The 15,129-nt window shown below is 55.7% G+C and overlaps 6 protein-coding genes across 6 annotated transcripts; 3 read left to right on the forward strand and 3 right to left on the reverse strand.

Moving 5' to 3' along the window:
* Nucleotides 1-643: 643 nt before the first annotated feature.
* On the reverse strand, nt 644-5,441 carry VDBG_04094 (conserved hypothetical protein; the record flags this gene model as incomplete). The annotated part of the gene is made up of 4 exons (XM_003006095.1): nt 644-976; nt 1,094-3,288; nt 3,345-5,001; nt 5,061-5,441. The coding sequence occupies 4 exons, from the start codon at nt 5,439-5,441 to the stop codon at nt 644-646; spliced, it is 4,566 nt and encodes a 1,521-aa protein (XP_003006141.1).
* A 908-nt stretch (nt 5,442-6,349) lies between these two features.
* VDBG_04095 (thiol-specific monooxygenase) lies at nt 6,350-7,750 on the forward strand (the record flags this gene model as incomplete). The annotated part of the gene is made up of 1 exon (XM_003006096.1): nt 6,350-7,750. One exon carries the CDS (start codon nt 6,350-6,352, stop codon nt 7,748-7,750), a length of 1,401 nt encoding a protein of 466 aa, XP_003006142.1.
* Nucleotides 7,751-9,024: 1,274 nt separating this feature from the next.
* VDBG_04096 (conserved hypothetical protein) lies at nt 9,025-11,879 on the forward strand (the record flags this gene model as incomplete). Its single annotated transcript, XM_003006097.1, has 2 exons — nt 9,025-11,481; nt 11,610-11,879. 2 exons carry the CDS (start codon nt 9,025-9,027, stop codon nt 11,877-11,879), a joined length of 2,727 nt encoding a protein of 908 aa, XP_003006143.1.
* Nucleotides 11,880-11,938: 59 nt separating this feature from the next.
* Nucleotides 11,939-12,082, forward strand: VDBG_04097 (conserved hypothetical protein; the record flags this gene model as incomplete). The annotated part of the gene is made up of 1 exon (XM_003006098.1): nt 11,939-12,082. One exon carries the CDS (start codon nt 11,939-11,941, stop codon nt 12,080-12,082), a length of 144 nt encoding a protein of 47 aa, XP_003006144.1.
* A 564-nt stretch (nt 12,083-12,646) lies between these two features.
* VDBG_04098 (isoflavone reductase family protein) lies at nt 12,647-13,686 on the reverse strand (the record flags this gene model as incomplete). The annotated part of the gene is made up of 2 exons (XM_003006099.1): nt 12,647-13,561; nt 13,606-13,686. The coding sequence occupies 2 exons, from the start codon at nt 13,684-13,686 to the stop codon at nt 12,647-12,649; spliced, it is 996 nt and encodes a 331-aa protein (XP_003006145.1).
* A 1,173-nt stretch (nt 13,687-14,859) lies between these two features.
* Nucleotides 14,860-15,009, reverse strand: VDBG_04099 (conserved hypothetical protein; the record flags this gene model as incomplete). Its single annotated transcript, XM_003006100.1, has 1 exon — nt 14,860-15,009. One exon carries the CDS (start codon nt 15,007-15,009, stop codon nt 14,860-14,862), a length of 150 nt encoding a protein of 49 aa, XP_003006146.1.
* Between the last annotated feature and the right edge of the window lie 120 nt (nt 15,010-15,129).

The raw sequence follows: 15,129 nt of genomic DNA on the forward strand, positions 1-15,129 counted from the left end.
TCTTGCAAGGAAGTGTATACCACCCTTCTTTCCCCCCCCCCCCCCGGCGAACGTCGCCGCCAAAGCTGTCGCACCTCGGCCTGCGGATCCCCTGGACGCCGATCCAGCTCTCCCGTTCTCCACGGGGTTCTCCAGGCCTTGGCGAGGCCGTGTGGCACGCACCCCGCTACCTAGGTGGATGGAGGGGGAGAAAGGGGCTCGGGACAGGCAAGACGCAACACAAGCAAGGCCAAACAAACAAGCAGAGCGCATAGAAAGAACATGGCGGGACGCGATAGCTCGATAGTGCAATGCACACGCCCCCTCTATAATTTTTTCTCTTCGTAAACTTTGCGTCTTCGCCCCATTTCGCAGGCAAGGGGGGTGGGAACGAGCCGGGATGTCACGATGCGGGTAGGATTGGGTGTTTTCCTATTCCAACAATGGTGGTGGTTTCTTATCTCTTCGTGAAGGTGCTTGACCTATGACTGACTTTCTGCCCCTGGCTGATGACTACACTGCACTGCCCTCGTTACCATTCCGAATGGAACATGACCAAATGGTGAGAGTTTCCCACCGCCCCCGTTGTTAACCATACAGTAAATTTTACATGATCGATCCAACGCGTCGGATCATCTCGGCCAAGTCCCGGAGAGGGCCTCCGCTACTTGCTTTCCTCCCCCGCGCCCAATGCCTTCTCGCCGGCCTTGCTCCAGCGTGCCTTGGGAGCGTCTTCGATGCTGTGATACCACTTCTTTATGAGCACGGCAAAATCCTTGTCGCCCGCCGAGAGCTCCATGGGTGGACCCATGATCTGCGGGGGCCGCTCGTCGTCCGGCCCGCCCTCGAAGACGGCCCAGCTCGACGCGTCCGTGGATCGGAGGCCGAGTTTTCCCTGGATGTTGGTCACGTTGAACTGCCGAAGGAGCACGGCGTCGCCTTGATGCACAATGGGCAGTGCCGACTTTTGCACCCGGAAAATATGCACTAGCACGGGCTGCGTCGGCACGATGGAGTGGTCTGCACGCTGAAGGCTAGCATCATGCCTTTCGGTCCACCTTTGGCACGCTTAGCGCCGGGGTGGCTCCGCTGTCGCAATCGCCAAAATGTCGACCGTCTTGCCCGGGGGCTGCTGGCGAAACACCTTGAGCGAGATGCAGTCCGGCACGTCTGATCGCAGCGAGCGGTTGAGCTTGAGCTTGATGGCAGCCGGAGAATGATCTTCGGCTCTCTCCTTGGCGGCACGGGACGGCGAGTTGAGCGCAGCTTTCGCCAGCTGCACGCTTGAGTCCTCCTCCGCCTCGGGGGTCGCCTCCTTCTGCAGGTTGTGGCACGCCGCTCGAGTGACCCGAACTGTGTCGGGCGTCGGCTGCCAGTCGGATAGCCTGGTCGACCGCCTACTGGCAATGGAACCTCGAGCGAGCCTGACGCTCGGGTCATCGCCCTGATCAGCCTTTTGCTTGTTCGTTGCCGATGCTCGCGCCAGCTTGATACTGGGATCGCCTTCTTCGACTTCGTCGGCCTTTGTCTTGCTTTGACTCCGCTGTCGTTGCGAGCGTGTCTTTGTGGCCGGCGTGTCTTCAACGTCATTCTCTTGGCCAGAAGGACTAGATACTGTAGTCGGCTGAGGTGACGATGCCTTGGGCTCCAGTGATTGAGGCCTCGATTGTGATCTTGTTTCTGGACGATGGCCAACACTTTTGACAACCGTTTGTTCCTGGTCCGCCTCAAGATGAGCTTCTTCGTCTGGCGCTGTAGCTGTTGGCGCACGTTCCACGTCTGGCGGTAGATGGCCCGTTTGTGATCTGGTCTCGGGCCAATGCCCACTTGTCGCTGGCGAACTTGCCTTGGCACTCTGTATCCAGTCTTCGGTTGACGGATGAGGCGTCTCGGGACCCTGCTGCTGCTGTTCATGAGGAGTCTCGTCATTTGCTCCAGGCTTTGTCACAACCACGGATGGCATGACTGCTGCTGATAGCACCTCGGCTACCTCTTCAGTTTCTCCTTCCTTTTCGACTTCTTGCTGCTGAGTGTCATGAGGCGTAAGGAGTTGAGCATTTGCATCCTCCATGGGGGTATCCAGTCCATTCCCTTCATACGTATGAGTGACCTTGGGCGACTCGGCATCTCCAGAAAACCTGTCCTCCATAACAACATCCTCCTTCTCATCATCCTCTGGGACTGTTTCCGCCGCGTCTGGCACGTCTGGCAGCGAAGGTTCTGGGTTTGTTGCATCGGCTGAGCGCACGTGTCCATTCATAGAATCCGAGGGCTCCTCTTCGGATTCGACTTCGGCACTACCTCTTATGTCCAGAGGCATGTCTTGCTGAGGAGGTTCACTAGTCACGCTAGAGCTGGTCTTTGGCGGCAACACACGCTGCTCACCATGTTCAGGCGGTTGCGAAGATTTGCGATCAACGTCCGATGCATGGGGAATTGCATCTGTGTGCGGATTGGGGCCAAGTGCGTCAACTTGTGGGGGAAGAGCCGGAACTGTTTCTGGATATTCAAGTTCTCGAGGGGCATCAGGTGGACCCGGTATCGCGCTGGTAGGGGAGACGGGGCGCACTTCGACAGTCGCATTATCTGGTGTCGGTTCCAGCTGTCCCTCTTCTCTCCTCGTGGTGTCTCTCATGGGAGAGGACGGAGCAAAGTTCATAGGGGAAGAAACTTGGCCCACCATTTCTGTGTCGTCATCTGGGGCAGTCATCGGTGCCGTAGTGGAGAGAGCTTCGTCCGGAGTGGTATCCAGCATTTCTTCGTCGGGTTTTGGATACAAGCCCTGCCCAAGCTCCTCTACAAGTGTAGTCTTCTCAACGATCAGGATCTCCGACGACCTGACCTCCAAGGCTTGGGGTATATCTTCTTGGACAGTTTGTTGGACAGTCTGTTGCATCTCCTTTTCCAGCTCCGCATCGAGTTGGTCCGTTTCTGCCTCAGCTCTATCCAGGGCGATGCTCTCATTTTCAGGTATCTGACTCGATACCTGAAGTGGCTTGATCGGGCTCATCGACTCCAAATCATCTTCGAGGAGAGGCGATGATGCAGCTGGATCGTCGGTCGGTTCCCGTACATCTTCGGGCACTTCCACAAGTAACGGGCTGCTCAGGTCCTCTTCGTCCTCAGCTTCGCTCTCTACCTCCGATTCGTCGTGTTCTGATGCAGCCTCGCTGCCAAGATCAGAAGTGCCGTCTTCGGGAGAGTCACGGCGATCAACCACTTCCTCGCCAGACGGACTATCCATTTCATCCGCGGAACCGTCATATTGCGGTACAGACGGATATTCGGATTTGACTGCTGCTGGCTGAACTGGAGAGCTGTCATCATCGTCAGAGTCCGACAAAAGATCATCACTTCTGGCGGACCATTTGGTTTGGCGGGCGCTAGAGCTGTAGGGGATTCAGCTTCAGAGTAGTCTTCGAGTGCCCCATCGTCATCGTCCCCTTCGAGTTCCTCCTCATCATCTTCATCAAGCTGATCCTCTTCAATCTCCGAGTCGCGAGGATTGTAGATCTCTTCCTCCTCTTCCTGTCCAAAGTCAGATTCCAAGTCTGAACCCTCGTCGTCGTCCTGGACATTGCTTTGGTTTCGATATTGCGTAATGTCGTAATCTCCTCCGGCGTCCATTTCACCTTCTTCTTCTTCTTCTTCTTCTTCTCCTTCTTCATCATCATCATCATTGCCACGCCCTGGAGATGCAGACCTACTGCGAGAGGTCGCATAAGATTGAATATTAGACGGCTCAAAATCCCTCTCACTGAAAGTCGGGGCGCCGAACACCTCCTCCGGACCATCCTGATCATGAATATGAATATCGTCTTCGGGGTCTGCGCTGGCATCCTCGTCCCCTTGATCGTGGCCTACCTCTTCCAAGCCATTTACAAAATGCAGGTTGGGACGGGCCACAGGGCTTGATGGAACATCAATTACGTCAGCGGTATGCGCCTCTCCCAAAGGATCAGGGTAAGATGTCGAGGTAGCATCAAATCCCCAAGGTGGCTGCTGCGGTTCAACAATTCGGTCGACGAACACCGTGTGGTGTGGCGAGCCATGTAAAGGATCCCCAGCCGGGGGCGTTTGTCTTTGGGTCAAGGGAGGATACGAAGCCACCTGCGAGGCGAAATGCGAATCTGCTTCCTCTTCGATCGGAGGGTAATCATGGTGCGACTGCGTAGAGTGGGCGGTTGGTGGGTCAGGGAATGCATCCATGTCCATGCTGTAGTGTTCTTGAGCAGCGAAGATCCCATTCGAAGAGTGCTCGATGTCCTGCACATATTGCTGGTCTGGTTGCGGCTGACCAAATTCGCTGGTGTTGAACGACGGCTGTACAGTAGCAAAGTCGGGCTGATGCAGGGGAGCAAATCGGTCACCCAATGCTGGGGATACCCCCGGCCCGGCTTGCAGGACGGACGAAGGGATTGCGAGGTGAGCGTCTGCTGGTACCTTGCTAGGGGTGTCGAAAGCCCCAAGTCCGTGAATACGAGGCTCAGCCGTCACATCGACATGGTGTGGAGGAGAAACCCCCAGTTCATCGGTTTGGCAACCCCCATCAACCATGGACACCTGTTTTGAAGGCGTTTCCGTCGGACCATCGTTGGTCGGGTCATCGCTTGTGACCTCCTCGGCTTCTTCAACATCCGGGGTCGGCGATCGGCTTGCATATCTCCATGCGCTACTAAATCGACCAGCCTTGGGGGTTTTCCGCCCCTTGCCTTGGACATCGCCTCTGTCGTCGAACGGATCTGGGCCGCCCTCGAAGAGTGAGCCATATGAAATGCGCGCCCGCTTGAGGAAGGCTGGCGAGGCGAACTCTCCTGGCTCCAAGATGCCTTCTGCAGGACGTTTTGTTCGAAGTGTCGTCTCTGGGGTTGGATCACGGGGCGGCGTTATCGACCCTTCTGGGCCGTGATCTTGAATGGCGGCTGCCAGAGCGGCTACGTCTGACTTTTCGGGCTGTTGTGCTTTGTCAAGGGGTAGATCGATATTGAGGAGCTTCGTGTCTTCATGGGCGACGCGCGCGACCTGTTGATGTCAGCTACTTGATCGAAACGAGTTGTTGGCCAAGGGAGGTGCCAGCCTACTAGCGCCAACAGCTTGTGATTGAAACGAAGCTGCCATTCCAGCGGAGTGCCGATAGCAGGCATACGAGTATCCCGCGCGTCCCATGCAGCTCCATCGAGACTAAGTATCACCTCATCACCGCCTCCAAGACCAAGGTCCGCGACAGCCTTCGCGCTAGCACCTGTGAATTTCGATTCGAACAGTGCCACGATCGCGGCGCAGTCGGAAGTCGGTTCCGCAAGGATGAAGGCTATGACATCTCGCAAAGGGCTGTAGGGCCAGAAAACGGTGATTTCGCCGCGAATGACGCGCTTTGGAGCGGCCTGAAGCTCGGGATTCAATTCAGCTATTGCGGTGCCCAGACCCGCGCGTAGCTGCGCAGTCAGGTCATTCTCCGCCATGTCGTCATGGGTCGTCGGTTGGCCGCAAGGCGTCAGCGTTTGCGGTGGAAGGATGGTCGGGGTCTGTAAGTCATCGGGTGTTGCGCGGGCGGCAAGGTATGCCGCAGTTGAGGCCGACAATGATGCTCAGAGATGGGTTCTGGTGTCTCGCGGTGGTGAAGCAATCGGGTGTATTTGTGGAACGAGAAGAAGCTCCGAGTGAGATTGATTTGGGTGGATACCTAGGTAGTGCCTGCCAAGTTCCTCTGTTGATCGTGCCTGCCGTTTGGCGTCTGTGCGCTTGTTTGTACAGAATGGCTAAATTCAAGGCGATAAACATGCAGGATGGTAGGTGCCGTGCAAGTACCATCAAGGCAGGGAGAGACATCCTAGTTCGCTCCTCGAGGTCCCTACCTTATTCATGATCAGTATATCCAGGCAGCCACTGGAGCCAACCCTCTCCTGGCACCACGTTCCTCTGGCTTTTTTTCTTTGGCTTGTTTTGCTCAGGTAGATACCCGTCGAGCATATGTGCTGGTCTCTCACAAGCCTGGGCCAACAAGGCTCAAGAGACATCGACGTTACAGTTTGTACCTTGATGCAAATATTTTGCTGTAAATCATCGCTGATGCGATTGAAGAACACCAAACGACGTTCAGAATATCATTTCCGCTATTCACGTCTTTCGCATCGTCCGAATATTGGCGGATGAGTCAGCATATACAGGGCGCCAATTGCTGCCGTGTCCATGATTCGAGTCACTCCATCTGAGGGCTTAAGTTGATGAGTTGATCTCTTCACTGTATCATCGGACCATCACCATCTCAAAGGCATTCAGTCGTGTCGCCGCTCTTGATCAACTAACGGACTATTTCCAAGACGCCTACACCGGCACTTAGCAGTATACGCGGTCCTTGCTGGGTCTCTCGATGGGTTCTTACGCCCCTCTTCCATTCGATATCAAGAAGATCGCCATTATCGGTGCTGGACCATGTGGTCTTGCGGCAGCCAGATATTTGCTGGATCGTGATGTCTTTACATCAGTCGTCATTTTCGAACAACAGCACGAAGTTGGCGGTGTCTGGAATTACAGCCGAGACCCGCCCGGGTCGGTTCGTGTTCCTCAGACAGATCCATTTGGTCCTCCGGAGGTGCCTTTGCCACCACGGAAGACCGGTGATGCACCCATGTTTCCCTCGCCAATGTACGAGACGCTCCATGCCAACATTCCAGGCTCTCTCATGAACTACAAGGATCGGCCATTTCCCCAGGACGCCTGGGCCTACCCTTCACGTCAGACCATTCAGGATTATATTGGGGGCTATGCAGAGGACCTTCGGTCTCACATCAAATTCAACATTCAGGTCGAAAGTGTCGAGTTAACTCAAGAAGCTGAGAGAGATAGGTGGATATTGAAAGCCAAGTCAACCGTGGTCGATGAAACCATCAAGGAAACTTTCGATGCTGTAGTCGTGGCCAATGGTCATTACTCGGTGCCGTTTCTACCAGAAGTCAAGAACATCGAAGCCTTTCACACGACTCATCCGAATATTATTATCCACTCGAAAAACTATCGAACCCCGGAGCCTTTCGCCGGCAAAAGGGTTGTTGTGGTTGGGAACGGGCCTTCCGGGCTTGACATTGCACGACAGATTACCGGCGTGGGTGCCCAGACGCTCATATCAGTCCGCAGTCCGACCCCGGCTGACAAACTTGAGCACGTCGGGGCGTCCGAGATTGCCGAGATTGTGGAGTTTCTTCCTGATCAACAGGCCATCCGGCTCAAGGACGGTTCGGTGCAGTCCGGCATAGATGCCATTATATACTGCACGGGCTTTCTCTTCAGTTATCCCTTCCTCCCTGGGCTCGCGCCCAAGCTCCTAACCAAGGGCAAGGGTGTGTTCGGGCTGTACAAGCACCTGTTCCTGATACAGCACCCGACGCTGGTCTTCCCAGGGTTGCTGATGAAGGCGGTTCCATTCCCGCTGTCGGAGGCCCAGGCGGCTGTCGTGGCGGCCGTGTGGTCCAACTCGTTGCTCCTGCCACCCGTTGAGGAACAAGAGAAGTGGGAGCGGGGTCTCCGTAAAGAGAGGGGCGAGAACCTACACACGTTTCCGACACATGGCGGGGATGGACTGTATATTAATGAGTTGCACGACTGGGCACTGGAGGGGTCTCCCGCTGGGCTTGAGGCACCGTTTTGGAACGACGAGAGCAGGTGGGAGCGCAGCATCTTTGCAGATGCCAAAGTACGGTTTGAGCAACACGGCACGCAGGCCAAGACGTTGAAAGAGCTGGGATTCGTGTACCCCGGAGAAGGGCACTGGTAGGGTCCTGGTAGGGTCCGTCATCCCATGTCTACAAAACATGGGATGAACCTAGGCTTGCCTGCGGCAGACCTGCCATATCGAGTGGATCGAGCAAACTTCATGACCAGGAAGCTGGATGAATCACAGGCCCAGGCCATAGTATCTGGAGCAATTGTTGCTGCGGTGAGATGTGAGAAAAGGACTGTCGGGCGCAGCATCCTGAGAATGTTTCAAACAGGATCCATTGGGGTTTGTGCATAATGCAGCACAATGCAAGCCAACTCTACTGTATGTATACTCCACCTATTATGGATCACCTCATCAGCCCAGCGCTGGCAGTGGAGCAGAGAGGCTCGCAAAGACCCCTGTCGCATAATCACCCATGGCCGTATTGAGATGCAAGATCCAATGGTGCTGGCGGTACGCGAATCAATCTCAGCAAATCTCATTAAAACCCTTCTGTCTAGGACATCCTGACCCGGTGACCGATTGCTGGCGACCCAGCCAGAGTCACCAAACAACTCCTTTCCTCTGATCTCGCACCTTGACAACCTCCCGTTTGCTTTGGGCGTTTGTTCGTTCCTTCTCTTCTCTGCGTCAGTGTCTTGCAGCAGCGGCGATCCCGGGGGTCGTGCTTGCTCACCTTACGTGACTCTGGGCTGCGTGAGCCCTGTTTTCATCCCGGTACCCGCATTGCATCGTGGGGAAGCTGCCACCTGCGCGCGTTGTCACTGCCTGATGAACCCTTGCGACATTCCTCTCAGCCACTCCTCCCGCTCCTTCAGCCCACCAACTCGAACACAGGCCGCCGACATCATCAATCTAGAGCACCGCCGTTGCCTCGTGTCCACACAAGGTGCGACCGGTTTCACAGACCACGTTCTTCTGTGCCTACCTGTCGCCTGCCGTCTCGTCACCTAGCGGCGACGCCTGTCGTTGCACAAAGAAACGAGAGGGCCAGTTGCTTCAGGAAAGGCGAGCCAGAGCGATCCTCCCCCCCATCCGATCAACCTACCTACCTACCTACCTTGCCGAAAGCATCCAGCACCAACACCCACGCCTACGCTCATTACGAGAACTCTCGAAACCTGTGCTACCACTTCCACCCGAAACGTCGTCCTCCAAGTCAACCTCATCTTCGACAACGATGGCCTTCATCAGCCTGCCCGCTGCCTCTCCGCCGATATAACAATCCGCGAGCCATGCCTGACGCCACCGAACGCGTCACATCGGACGGACGACTAACCTGACCAACCAACAGCAGCAGCAGCAACAAACACCGCCAAACCGCCATCATGTCCGATCGCAATCCTCTCAAAACCCCCGTACCGCCGGGGCCTGGCTACAAACTCAATCCCGTTACCAGGCGCCAGTACCGCTTGTCCGACGAGCACTCCCCCACCCGCCAGCGCCTACACGACGACCTGCTCAGCCAGCTGACGCCCTTGTCTGCCGTCGATGTCCTGGACCACCCCACACCCTCACTGAAAGCATGTCTCGATGCCGCTACAGCTAACGAGCGAGATTTTGTTATGCGGACGGCTGTAGCGAGCCAGAAGATCTACGAGTGGCTCGATGAGCTCCTCGAATGGCCATGGCCTGCCGATGGCGGCTCAGCCGGCTTTGAGGCGCCATCTACGACCAGAAAGAAACTCTTCTTAAAGGAGACGATTCGCTGCGACAACAGAGACAGCAGTATCTTCCTCGGCAGCCTTGCCGCCGATGATGTTGCGGCCTACGACGACCGTGTCGAACAAATTTCCCACGAGCTGGACGATCTAGAGCTCGACGATATTAAGACGCACGTCTTGCACAACCACATTCTCCCGCTTTCAAGACCTGGGACCCCTTTGTCCGACACTGGCCGTCCAATTTTATCCATGGCAACTTTCAACCGGCTAGACGACCTGGCCGCTGTGATCACAGCAATCATCATGCAAGCCCTTCCAAATCTTTCCAAGCTCAGCCGTATGCTGAATACTTGGCGAATTCGGATCACCGTGCTGCGTGGCATTCCATCACTTCTCGCCGCCATAACCGACGCTGAAGTTGCGCTGGAGTCGGGATGGAGTGTCATTTCAGCACCACCAAGAAACCCCGTGTCAGCACTCGGCAGCCCTGGCCAGGAACCTGGATTGACCAATGCTGAGTTTGACATAATGAAGGTAGTTCTGCAGAAGAAGATCACGAGGCCTGGCCGTGACCTCGATGCTATGCTAGATAGCCTTGAGGGTCAGACTGATACAGTCCCCGAGAGCTGGATCGATCGCATGGAAGCCACAGAGCATGGGTATGCTGCTTGGTATGTGGCATGTGAGCGAAAGATCCGAGAGGCAGAATGGTCCAAGACGGCACGGGCCAAAGCTGCCATCAACCCTCCACAGAAGCCAATGCAGAAGGCCACGACTGGGACGATTGGAGATGGTTCTCCCCTTAAGCTACGGGATTCGATATCATCAAGCAGTACGCGCGCGGCACCTGTACCCATCACCATTCAGCCTCCGATTGACGATGTCGTCGACGATGTCTCATCTGACAAGGATACTGAAACTCAAACAAGAGACATGACGCCTCCGAAGACGCCTGTTAAGTCGCAGCGACTCTCGGCAACACTCGAACCCAAGGCTCAAGACATGAACTCGTCTTCGGGGCACCCCTCCCGATCTCCTCTCCGGACACCCGTCTCATTTCACAAGCGGCATGAAAGCTATGACGGCTCGGCAGATGATGTTGATCCGGTGAAATACGACGTGCCATCCCCTTCGGCATTCAATGGCACACAGACTGCAACTCTGAGCCAAGTTCTAGGCTCACCATCCCATACTCCGGTTTCCCAACAAACACATAAAGCGTTAAACGCTCAGATCCTTGAGGATACTGGTCAGTCACCTCCCATTGATAGTCCAGGAGGCAGCCCAGGTTTCTCTGCCGGCTCAGATGACGAGCCAGAGTTACCGCCACTCATTCACGGCGGCCGACGCTCCAGCTCTGCTTCTTGCTCTTCGACTGTGATTCATGGGTTTGCCAGCCAGGATGGCTTCAGCGACATGCCTGAAATCTCCGCTTCGCCACCGCTGCCTCGCAAGCCTTTTGTTGAACAAGGCAGTGACTTGCTTTCGCCGCCTGCATCCGATGGACCAGACACATCAACATTCCCGGAATTCGCCCGACGAAGAGACACGTCTTACTCTCGCAGCCCGTCCAGCTCACCCCCACGTCCCAGTTATAGGGACGACAGTGCCGGCCCGATGGTGGGACCCATCCATGATGACGACGACCTGCAATCCTCTTCATTCATCGAACCATCATCTTCCTTCATCGAGGAAGATCTTGATGAGACCGTCTCATATGTTGGAAGCCCTCACAGAAATTCGATCGGAGGTGACGAGCACCTTAGACAGCAAATCAGCGACATTTTGCAGTCTATCCCTGCCAACATCAAGCTTGGATCTACTCCTAGCAGGGTCAACCTTAACCCACCTCCACCGGACCTACCTTTTCAAAAGGCCAAAAAGCCTCTCCGGGATCCCATTCGACGAAGCGCGTCTAACCTGTCATCTCGAGCATCGACGCGGGCCTCTACCCGTGCATCCACTCCAGCCTTTCTGCTGGCGCCGGCGTACGGCAAAAATCCCCGCCCTAAGCGTCAACAAGGTACCGACACCAAAGTGTATCACCTATCGCGATCCACTGGCGAAGCCCCAATTAAGCTACTCATAAGATGTGTTGGCGAGAACGGCGAGCGTGTGATGGTTCGTGTTGGTGGCGGTTGGGCCCGATCTGGGCGAGTACCTCAAAGAGTATGCTACTCACCACGAACGAAGATCAGGAAATCCCGACGCCAATACGAAGATTGAGGTACGCGACCTGCCACGTGTAGCGACTTCTGCAGAGCATCAACGGCCAGTCCACGGGTCGGCCAGTATCTGCTATGGAGTACTCTCCCGTGGCGCCATTGAATGTTCGCAAGACTAGGAGGTCTTTCGGCGCCAGCAGCCTTGGTGAGAGGTCTGCCGCTATGGCATCGTCTGCTAGACCACCCCGCCTGCCCCAAAATGCCCGCAGACACCTGCTCCGCCGCAAGAGGCTTCAGGGCAGGATGGTCCATCGTCAGATGGATCCTCAAGGTCAAGATCCAGCTCCCATCTGAGCTGGGCAGAGGAGGACACGTCGCTGGGCCTTGCGGGCCCCACAGGTCGCAAGGTTGAAATGAGCGAGGAGAGCAAAGCTTGGGTGGAGAGCGTCAAGCAGAAAGTGCGCATCGCCAGCGGAGAGCGCAAACCAGCAGAGGATGGACGGTTTGGGGATATGGGTCGCGTTGGCGGCACGAAACGACTGTTTCGGAAAGGATGAACTGGTTACAGTAAGTAAGCGGCAGAGCGGACATTCATTTTCTAGGGCAAAGGAGCGGACCAGGGTGGCACGTTGGGGAGCATGGCGTGCGTTGCATATCGAAGCGAGCCGGCGTTTGGAAGCCGATACGACACCACACAAAACTAGACGAAACACAGCACCTACTGCACTTTCACTGGCTGACACGCCATCGACACATACACACCTACCACACACATTCATTCAACCTTCCTACCTTCGTTCATACGATCATTCTACTACCATATCTCTTTTACTTTTGTATTTTCCCTGGCGCTGCATGTTTTCTTGGCGGCGGCTCATTGTTCATAGCACAGAGCATACAATACCCATTTTCATTTTTCTGTCAAAGCAGATATTCGAGGTTATGACAGAGCAAGTTAGATAAGCTTCGGGCTAGAGAATCAGCATGTCATACTTCGGAGCTTTCGATATCACCATGTGCATGGGTCACTGCGGCGTGAATGACATACGATGCACTGTACTAGTGTGGGTAAAGTTCGTCAGCGTTCGTTCTATCTCTAATGATGCTTTTCATGGCATGGGCTACGAGTTGGTACCAGCAGCAACTGTAGCCTTCATCTCAGCATAGACCCCCTTGGCCTCTCCCGCCAGCACCTCCTTGGCATACTCCTCGAGGGTGCGCGGCTCAAAATCGGGGTACAGCTCGCGCGCGTCGAGGTAGCCGAGATACGCCGCCATCTCGGGCGTGTTGTCGCGCCGCAGGCCCCAGCTGTTCCAGTACTCAAACTGTGCGCGCTTGAACCACTCGGGGCTGCCGAGGGCGAGGTCAGCTACCGACAGCACCTCGCACGTCGTCGTGACGGTCTGCGCGTCAATATACGCCCGCTCAATCGTCTCGCCGCTCAGCCGCTCGAGAAGGTCAAAGACCTCGGTCTGCGAGGTCAGCGCGCCAAAGCCAAAGACGGACCGGTTGAGGGTGCGCGGGTCGAGGACGGCGAGCGCGAGCAGGCGGCCGACGTCGTCGAGGTGGGTCTGGGCGAAGCGCGTGGCCCCGTCGCCGACGATGAGGTCCGGCCCGCCGACGTGGGCGTAGGCGTTGCGCTTCGAGGGGAGCAGCGGCAGCGTCAGCTGGTACCACCAGCCAATGTCGAGGATGGTGTAGGGCAGGCGCAGCTTCTTGATGTGGTTCAGGTTGTCCTCCTTGATGTCGCGCAGCGAGAGGACGCCCTTGGGCGGGGCGATCGGGGCGAAGAAGCACGGGACGAAACGGGCGATGCCGGCGGCCTTGGCGGCTGTGGCGAGGGCGGGCTCCGAGGCGAGGCCGGTAAAGTTGACGGCGGAGACGAGCGTTTCGAGGCCCGCGAGGGCCGTCGCGAGGGCGGCGGGGTCGCTCGTTAGGTCCAGGGGCTGGACGTTGATACCGCGGGTGCGGAGGGCCTCGTTGGCTGAGCTCTGGAGAGAGGATGGCCGAGTGAAGGCCGTGATTTCCTGGCGCAGCTCGTTAAGGTTTGCCGAGCGAACTTTGGCCGAGGCATGCTTACAAAAGGGTGAGGGTGCTCAAGGAGGCCATTGACGATGGAGGCGCCGGTCTCGCCGGTGGCACCAAGGACTCCGATCTTCATGGTATAGGTTTGAGTTTACGCCGGCGAAACTAGATGTGAACAAAGTCGTGATCCGTAATCCGGACGTTCGGCGACAGAAAGGTGCCGAACGACAGCTCTTTAAACAGGTTTGCCTTGCTACAAGCTTGGTGTCTGTCACAGCGACGATTCAACGGTCTCCCCACATGACAAAACTCCGCCAGGTCCGCTCCGACGGGCCCACTTCTCCGCGACGGAGACCTTCTAGGCTCCGAAGTCTGACATTAGACTGCCGTGCGCATGCTTGTCAATCTTCAATCCTGCAATGTCATCATCTCGACAACCCGGATAGTCTGCTAGCCTGACCAGTTTGGCAGCCTGAAAAAGCTCCGGGTTAGTTCCGCCCTCGGCATGACAAGCTTGTGCGTCTTTATAATCATTATCAAGCTTAATAATAGCAGAGACACGATTTTAATAACTGCTCCGAATGAGCTTCTAATACTTCATGTAGGGACCATGCGTATTCTCCGCGCTCAAGATTCGAGATCGTTAGGCGTCAGCACCCTTGTTACAAGTGCCCGTCTTTAGCTCTCTTGGAGTCCACCGACACCCATCGATACAAATGCTACATTGCGGTCCCAGCAAGCACAACATCCCTGGAAGTCGAAAGTTGAAAGAGGAGAGAGTCATTCCATTTGATGCCGGCCGGAGGTGGGCATGTCACACACAGAAAATCCGGGATGCGGAATTTGCATGCGTTTGCCTTCCGAAATCCCGGCATCTAACCCCCAGGCACTGCCTTTGAATTCCTCTTGTAACATCGAGACTCCCGTCAATGCCCATGTCATTCATTTCATCACTTTGAGCAATAATAATGATAATCCAATTCATAAATACTTGTATTAGCTCATTGGAGCAATCTATCCCATCAGGTACCTTCGTAAAGATAAGGTCCGTCTAATCAAAAGTAAAGTTATCTCAACTCTTGAGATCCGAAAGGTTGGTATCTTATATATGCCTTCCCAATCCTGAGGATCAGGCGCTCGGCATCGCGTGGCGTCGCGCGCTCTGCCAAAAACCATGTTTCTGTGGCGCAAATGTTTTCCTTCTCTTCATCGACGAATAATCATGTGCAGCGCCAGTCAAATTCAACCGCTCACACCCGGGAGACACTGCTTCTCCCCTCACTCCATTTTTCTGTTCCTGCCAGTGCATCTAGAAGCGGGCCTTCTCGGTACCGAACGACATGGGGTCATACATGCGGTCCTTAATGTAGGCAGTCAGGGCGACATCGCCCCACTCTTTCCACTCGACCCACTGGGATTCAGGGAGCTTTGAGACGCCTTCCCTGCGGGCAGCCTTCATGACTTCACGGGCAACGACCAAGCTAGCGTCACGGACACGCTCAATGCTGGGGTAGATGAGGCCCTTGTGGAGTTCTTCGGCATTGAGTGACTCGGCGAGCGCAGCAGCCGAGGTGTAAAC

The sequence above is a fragment of the Verticillium alfalfae genome, genomic scaffold, assembly GCF_000150825.1.
Source record: "Verticillium alfalfae VaMs.102 supercont1.4 genomic scaffold, whole genome shotgun sequence".
In the NCBI taxonomy this organism is placed as follows: Eukaryota; Fungi; Ascomycota; class Sordariomycetes; order Glomerellales; family Plectosphaerellaceae; genus Verticillium; species Verticillium alfalfae.